Source organism: Microcaecilia unicolor, unplaced genomic scaffold, assembly GCF_901765095.1.
Source record: "Microcaecilia unicolor unplaced genomic scaffold, aMicUni1.1, whole genome shotgun sequence".
NCBI classification, from domain to species: Eukaryota; Metazoa; Chordata; class Amphibia; order Gymnophiona; family Siphonopidae; genus Microcaecilia; species Microcaecilia unicolor.
Window position 1 is genome coordinate 151,405 of NW_021963141.1, and position 8,633 is coordinate 160,037.

Consider the following 8,633-nt stretch of genomic DNA (forward strand, 5'->3'; position numbering starts at 1 on the left):
TGTTAAATGTGCATATTTCTGATACTATCTCACGTTAGTCCCATTACTTGGTTTCAATTTGCCAGCTCTAAGTTTACCTCATTAATTATGTTTATATTTGGTCATTTTACTATTGTTATGTTGATAACAAAATTGCAAGTTTTATGTTAAGCTGTATCTGTTGTACACCACCTTGAGTGAATCTCTTCATAAAGGCAGTTAATACATTTCAATAAAGTGTGCTTTCCACACTGTCAAATTTGTTAAAATAAAATGCTAGATACTTTATGGAAACAACATGTTGCATTCAAAACATCTGGTAAAAAAAAAGTCATGAAGGATCTTCTACTTTTAATGTTTCCCAACGTATCCATTTGAAATTAAAAAAAAAAAAGTATACATTTTGTTTTTCACAGATACTAAAGGGAATACAGTTGAAGTCACCTGGGTATCTGAGCAACCAGCATGTAAATTCAATGGTATTAGCAAGGGCTCCCAAGGAATATTTATTTTGCTACCTCATTAAAAAGGATCCACGCCCAGAGCTCTGTGTACTTATTACAAAGGCAGCTCTGGTAAGGAATGTATTTCAAGTTTCCTTCAGGTTTCAAGTGCCCTTGAATCTAAAACTGTGCTACAGTGAAGCAACATATTAAGTTGCTTTGTACACACCCACAGGCTCTACAGGAAAACAAAGAATCATTTCCTGTTACCGATACTTCATGGGAAAACAAGGAATGAGGTGTTCAGACGTACAGTGCTTACATACTACCAAGTACTGTGAATGCTTTTCTGTTCAGTTTTAATACTGATGTTCCTTCTGAATTACAGTCCCACAATCCAGGAAAACACTGGACCTTTTTTGACAACCAATCTAACAAAATGAGGCAGCACATCTCTATATATAAAAACACACCTCCAACGTTCTAATGAAGCCTCAGCCGGAAACTTGAGGCTGCATAGATATCCGGTTTGCCCGCCCCGCCCTCGCGTCACAACGTGATGACGTTGAGGGCGGAGCACTGACACTCGGGGGGGGGGGGGCGAACCGGACAAGGCACCGGCGCGGAGGTGAAGCAACAAAAACAAAACCAGCGTCCCGAAACCTCCCCCCCCACACACAAAATATACGGTATCACCGTTTCACGGACAAAGCCAGCCACAACGTGCGACGTAAGGAGGGAGGCAGCAGCCTCTCGAGTGCCGAAACACACAAGGCACAGGCGCGGAGGCGGACCAACAAACATAAACAGAGCGTCCCGAAACACAAAAAACCGTCGCGAACTACATAAGACACAGGGTGACAGCGAGTCACGGAGCGAACCTGGAACAACGTGCGAGGGAGGGAGGGAGGCAGGCAGGCAGACAGCCTGAACGTCGGAGACTGGGAGGGAGGGAGGCAGGTAGCAAGCAAGCCAGCCAGCCTGAACGTGGGAGCCTGCCTGACCGTGGCAATGGGAGGGAGGGAGGAAGGAAGGAAGGAAGGAAGGAAGGAAGGGGGGGCACGACCATGACAGCTGGAGGTAGGGGAGCCAACCACCCTGAAGCTGGGAGTGGGGGACACACTCTCAGTCTCTCTCACACACACACACTCTCATTCTCAGACACACAGTCTCACACACACTCGCACATTCACTCTGTCTCTCGCTCTCTCACACAGTCAGTCTCACACACACACACTCACACATTCACTCTGTCTCTCGCTCTCTCACACAGTCAGTCTCACACACACACACTCGCACATTCACTCTGTCTCTCGCTCTCTCACACACACACACACACATTCACTCTGTCTCTCGCTCTCTCACACACACACACATTCACTCTGTCTCTCGCTCTCTCACACAGTCACTCTCACACACACTCTCTCAAACATCCACACTCAGAGGCACACCTTGCTAGCGCCCGTTTCATTTGTGTCAGAAACGGGCCTTTTTTTACTAGTTATAATATAAGGAAGATCCTTTCGCAGAATGCAACTAAGCCTTATTCAATAGAGGTTCATTGGATTAGCCATGCCCTAAAGGCTTCACTTTGTGGCATGGTTAATGCAATGAACCTCTAATTTTGAGCTTTAGTGATGGTAGAAGAACGGGTTGCCATCTCCTTAATCAAAATTTTTTTTTAAAATATTTGTTTTCACTATTTATGTATTTAGTTATCAAATGTGTTGATCACTTGTCTAATGAAGCTCAAGGCAGTTTTTTTTTCTTGGTCCCTCCCCACCCCACCTTGTTGTTGCTTTCCAGTGATAAGGAAAGTTTTCAGATTAAACAATGACCAGAAAACCATTATTTTCAATCACTATGGCTGAGACTGTCACTGTTTATCGATTCTCAAGCAGCATGAGATAAATAAATCCCTGGTCTGTGTCCAAGTCTAAAACATTGCCCTAACCCACACAGAAGAATTCAGAATACACTGTGGAACCTTTATCGATAAAAATTCCATGTGTGAAGGAAAAAGAAAAATAGTGGTGCAGTTACATAATACCAACCACCTGGCCAGAATGAACAAATAAAATAGAAAAAATTAGGGGAACCACAAACTTGGCAACACAATTATTAATGGGTAAAGATAACAGACACCGAGGGGTATGTTTACTAAGGTGCGATAGCGTTTTTAACATGCCTATAAAGTTAAGGCACGCTACACAGTAGTACGCCAATACATTCCTATAGGCGCGTTAGCGTTTAACACGCATTAAAAATGCTAACACGCCTATAGCGCGCCTTTGTAAACGTCAAGAAAAAAAAATAACCACTGTCTACTACAAAGACATTATGAAGTCTGAATTTGGTATTTGAAAAAGCAATAAAAAATCCAAAAGAAGCAAAAGAAAAAACAAGGGGAGAGAAAAAAAAAAAAGAAAACCAGTCACAAAAAGAGCTCTTAACACATGCAGGGTAAACTGGCTTATGTTGGCTCATAATTATCATTGGTCAGAAAAAAAAAAACCCCTCCATTTAACGTACCAATATTTCAACAGTGTCACAATGCTGCCTCCCTTTTCGTTAATCAAAACAGGCTTAAATGTTTCGTATGCAAATTTTAAACGCACTTATCTTTGAAAAAGCCACCAAAAATCAACAGAAGAGGAAGAAATAATCCAAAAGCTCCTGACAGAGATTCTCTGTGTTTCACTGAAGCTGTTTCAAGAGGTGATGGTACATCCCAATGGCCATTTTGGAAGCCTCAGTCGTGCACTGGGATGTACCATTTTAGTCCCTTCGATTAAGAGAGTTTAAGGTGAGATTTTGATGTAAATGAATGCTAAATGTTTGCCTATATAAATCTGGATTAGGTGACATTTGTAATATATCTGTAGATTCATCGGTGTCTTTGTTTCTGTGAAAATGAGTAAGTTAAAATCAGGTCATATTGGTGCTGGCGGTGGAGACTGGAATGAAGTTTTTCTACTAGCCCAGTTGAATTGTGTTCAGCAGGCTCTACTACTTTTTCTTCAGGATTTGCACTAAATTTCTTCCTGGACTAGACAAAAATCTCCATTTAAGGCATGACAGATCAAACAACGTACCTTAAATAGTAACCAGTAGAAGACTTCCAAGTTCAATGATCACAGATCCCAAAACTCATCAGTAAATGAGCTTCAGCATTCTAAATTTTGTTTCAAACTCAACTATATATGGAGTCAAGCTTTTTTCTCTGACCTTCTCTTATTTGAGACTACAAAAGCTAAATGGAAAACTTTAAGGTTTTGTTTATAGGAACATTGTTCCATTTTAAGGTTCCAAGTAAATGCTTGGCCTGCTACATGGCAAATATTTTTGACCTAGCGCCAGGGGTGGGGGTGTGGTGAATAAACAATAGAAAGTTCATCTACTATTCAAAATTCTCAGAATATACTAGGTTTCGGTTTTTCCACTTTAGTTTATATAAATGCCCTTTTTTGACGTATGAATTGGATTACTCTTCAGTAGTGTTTTACATCTTTTTATGGGATTCACTGCAGTAGCGTAGCCAGAGTTTAATTTTTAGATGGGCCTGGAGGTGGACTGGGTGGGCACAGGCCTCGCATTTCCTCTCCACCCGCTACCATCTCCCCCCCCCCGCGACAGCCCCTGCACAGGGTCAGTTGTGGTCATTTTTACTGACCTGAAGCGCCGGTCTCCCTCCAGCACCGGCGATTCTCATAGCCAGCCTTCTGCCAGAGCGCGCGTCGGGGCCTCTTCTCAGGCACGTCCCGCCTACTCTGCAACTTCCTGTGTCCCACCTTTGTGAAAAACAGGAAGTTGCAGAGTAGGCGGGACGTGTCTGAGAAGGGGCCCCGACGACGTGCGCTGGCAGAAGGCTGGCTATGGGAATCGCCGGTGCTGGAGGGAGAACGGCGCTTCAGGACAATAAAAGTGAGCAGACCACGCAGACGGGGAGAGCGGGCAGAAGAGGCTGGGCGGGCCTGGAGCAAAAGTGGCTGGGCCTGGGCCCGTCCAGGCCCACCTGTGGCTACGCCCCTGATTCACTGTCAACAGGAAAAACTCTATAACCCAATATTAATTCCTCTGAACAACACAAAACCTCTTTACAATCTTAATATGTGCCCCACCTCTAATCCAAAGCATCAGTGTAAATAGCCTATTTCTGAAAATCCCCAGATTACAAGAGGGCTCTATACCTCAGTGGGCATTATCCCACTAACCAAAAGTCTGAATTGGGTCCTACCCACAGTGAAATGATGGTACACATGCATAAGAGGTCATTTTTGTTGGTGATCATATTCTTTTTGGGGTTTTGTAGATGACAGATTATTTCTACAAGCCTATGTCCAGAGACAGCAACAATCCAGATACCACATGGCCCTGCTCACTATATATCTAACATAAGAAGAGGGGCTTTTCACTTACACACTCCAACCATGATCGTCATGATATGTTCCAACCTTGAATACAGAATCAGGCCACAGAAGTTGAAGAATATCAAAAAGAAGCACAGAATGACAGAAATCCATTCCTGCAACCTCTTTCCTGGAAATGAAGGAAAAGAAAAAAAAAATTAGCATTTTACACACTATCATAGGTGATCAAAGAACACAGTAAAACTCCCCTCGCTAGTTAAGCCGTTTAATCAAATAGCTACAAAAAACTGCAGTCCATGTCCAAGACTCTGTATTTGAGTCAGACCCTTCCTTAAACTCTCTTCCTTGCAATTTTTTATAGCTCTTGGACTGTGTGCACGTTTCTCCTTTACAATGCATTCCAGTATATGTAAAGTGATTCTACATTCAGTTGTTATCCAGGCAACAGTACAGCTAGAAAGACTGGGCCACAACAGCAAGTGACAAAAAGCTTTGAGGGGGAACGTGGGCAGTCATACAAATCCATTTGCGAGTGAAAAAAAGTCGGATTGAATATATACCACAAGAGAAATCCTGATTTATAGAGGGTTGCTTTAATTGCTTTTTACAAAATAAGCTGTCAGTCATCAAAGCTTCTTGTATTCGTCAGGGAGGGTAAACAGCACAGGCAAAGTGCGTTGCGATAAATGAGGTCTTTTGTTGGCAATCCCAGTCACATGAAGGCATTTATAGCTGAAACAACAAAAGCTATGGAACAGACAAATTTTCATCCGAAGTGAATTTAACAGGCTGCTAGCACAGAGCGACTCCAAGATGGGTCTTAGATACAGCCAGTTCTGATGCAAGCGACCTGCCAGTACATGGCTGCTCCGAGTGATAAGAAAAACTGAAGGAAGAGAAAACATGTTCACAGCTCATGAAGAGGAGACTCCTGATGTCCTGAGTTGTAGCATAGTATTCTAACCACTACATTTATATCAAGTTTCAAGTTTATTAGTTATTTACTATCCCGCCCTATGGGAGACCTTGTGGCCCGGCTTACAATCTAAAAGAGAGAAAGGCAAGAAGCAAAACAGTAAAAAGGTAGATAGTTAGACATGATTTGAAGGAGAAGGGGTAGAACTACAATATTAAATAGGACAGATGGGGATGGGGGAGGAGGGTAAAAACATGAGGGGAAACACATACTATCTTCGAGAGTTTTCCAAGGTGCCAGCTGAAAGATGTTTAATGGTATGCATCGTTGAACAGATAAGTCTTTCTTAAATTTCTCAAGCGAGGTTTGTACGCGAAGGGAAGCTGGAAGACTGTTCCAAAGTTGGGGGCCTTGTACACTGAAAATGCAGTGCCTTGTGTGCTTGTGAATTATCTCTCGATAGCTTGGGATGACTAATTGGTTTTGTTGTGCTGATCTTGTTCGAGCCGGGCAGTAAGAAACAAGGTGGCAGAAGAGATAGAGGGGTTGTTCTGTTTGCAATGTTTTGAAGACAAGTAGTAAATGTTTATAGGTAATACAGTGGCTTATTGGAAGCCAGTGGGCTTCCTTAAGATATGGAGTAATGTGGTCATATTCTTTTTATGTTTCAATAATTTTTATTGATGAGTTCACATGGTATACAAGTCCATTTCAATCAATATACATCTTATAATAAATAATTCTATCACATGTTAATGAACCTGAAACTTCTATCATCAATGTTTTCCAATCTTTCCTCCCCTATCCCTTCCCTCTTGTCTTCTTATATATTTATGATGTGTACATGTATAATTACAGTACAGTTGTGTAACTATTAACAATAAATTTCTATATTAAACGCCAATAATTATATCTCGTGTTTTACTCTGTGTATTATCCCAACTGTATTTGCAGGCGGGTCCTCTTAATGTGTTCTTTCAGAGGATTGCTCTCCTAGCTAATAATACACACGTCCCTCCAATATGCATTGAGTATTACCCTTCCCAATTCTATGCCCCCTCCCCCCCACCTCCCTCCCCCTCTACTCTTATGGAACCTTCTTCTTACTTCATGGTTTAGCTACCTCTACCTCTCCGCGTGCTACAACTACCAGAGTGTAAGTTATTGTTCTTGGCACTTTACAACTCTTTCTGTGCGTACCTCCCTAACTTTGTATTCGTCAACTAACCTCCCCCAATCTATAGTTACTTAGCTACCCCCACCTTCCCCTTTACAGTATAGGCAGATTATTGAGAACTGTGCTTCTCGCTTTATGGGAAATATTTTGCAAATATCTGTTCCAGATAGAAATAAATGCTTTTCTTTTCTCTGGGGTGCCTCGTGCTGCTCTAGCCTCCCATAACATCAACTCATGGAATTTATTCATCCAAAACCAGATGGTGGGTGGTTCCTCTTGCATCCAATGCCTCAGTATACATTTTTTCCCCACTGCGTATGCCTTACCCAGTATTAGATCCATGCTCTTGTCTGATAGCTCATAGGCCCCCCTTTTATTAATAACACCCCTCTCCACGAGGGGATTAGTCTGTGACCTATAAGAGTCTCAAAGTAATTATGGATCCTTTTCCAGAAGATTTTCACTTTGATACAACTCCAAAATGCATGCAAAAATGTATTTCTCCCTCGTCTACACTTTACACACTGAGCAACCTGTGCCCAGCCAGCTCTTGCTGCTTGTGTTTGTGCTATGTATCCCCTATGTAATATCCTATACTGGCTCTCCTGTAGCTCTGCCCCGCCTACTTGCCTGGGGATATCTTTTATCAATTTTGCAAAATTTACTCCCTTCAATTCATATCCCAGGTCTTTGCTCCATGCCTCTGTGAGTGCTCCATAGTTTCGGGGTGGACCCGGTACAAACTGGATATGGAAACGTGACCATGTGTATCCCCTTTTAGGAATTCTCGGAGTTTTTGTCCCAATTTTGTGCCCAAATCCTCTTGGTCTAAGCTGTACCAATAGTGATGTAATTGTCTGTATGTATAGTGATCTTTGTTGGTTAGAGAAAGCCTCTGTCACAGGTCTTGAAATGTGTATAAACCTCCCTCCTCATTTACTATGTGTTTCATTAGGGTCATTCCCATGTCTGACCAGCTCTTGATTAACCTAGCCTCCAGTCCAGGTGGAAAATCTCCATTCCCCCGGAGTGGAAGCTGATCGCTAATATTTGGGTTTTGATTCCAAGCTGTCATGAGAGAGCGCCAGACCTGTCTTAAGGGTTGTAATAGAATACTTTTTACATGTTGGCGGTAAACATTTTGATTGAACCTGTAATAGGAAGTTTACATGCCAAGGTTTATATAGTGCATATTCCCAACTGATCGGAGTAAATTGTTCTGTATTAAGTATCTAATCCCGGAGGTGCCGCATGAGACATGCTTGATTACACAGTTGGAGATTGGGTAATGTGGTCTTATTTATGTGAACTGGTGATTAGACGAATATGCAGGGTTTTAAATGTTCTGAAGGCGGCAGATGTCTGGCTCGAAGGGCTTTGTAAAGGGAGTTACAGTAATCGATTTGAGAAATGACTAATGAATGAATCAGTATATTTAGTGCAGTCAAGAGAATTAGAGTATGTATAGAGCGAATAAGTGGCATCTTGTAGAAGCAACGTCTAATGACCCAAGAGATTTATGGACCAAATGATAATTTGGAGTCTATAAGTATTCCAAGAATACAGATGGTTTCAACCTGGGGTACGGAAATATTAGTTAGAATTGGTGCAGGTAAAGCGGGACCAGGTTTAGATTGAAAAAAGTATGGTTTTGGATTTACTTGGGTTAAGAGCTAATTTGTGTTGTGTAAGCCAATCAGTGATCTGAGCAATTTCATGGTTGACAGTGGAAATTTCAGTCGTTGAGC

The 8,633-nt window shown here is 42.0% G+C and overlaps 1 protein-coding gene across 2 annotated transcripts in view; it reads right to left on the reverse strand.

The window, feature by feature from the left end:
- Positions 1-5,564, reverse strand: part of LOC115459000 (ubiquitin-conjugating enzyme E2 variant 1) — an 83,533-nt gene extending 77,969 nt beyond the window's left edge. Inside the window, exons 1-2 of one of the 2 annotated variants that reach the window (XM_030188864.1) lie at positions 5,353-5,562; positions 4,842-4,961 (exon numbers count right to left, since the gene is read on the reverse strand). In XM_030188864.1, coding sequence (XP_030044724.1) covers positions 4,842-4,961; positions 5,353-5,419 — 187 coding nt within the window. In that variant the 5' untranslated portion in view covers positions 5,420-5,562. Of the gene's footprint in view, positions 1-4,841; positions 4,962-5,352 lie in introns of both variants that reach the window. The other variant, XM_030188861.1, reaches the window with a different exon arrangement.
- Positions 5,565-8,633: the final 3,069 nt, after the last annotated feature.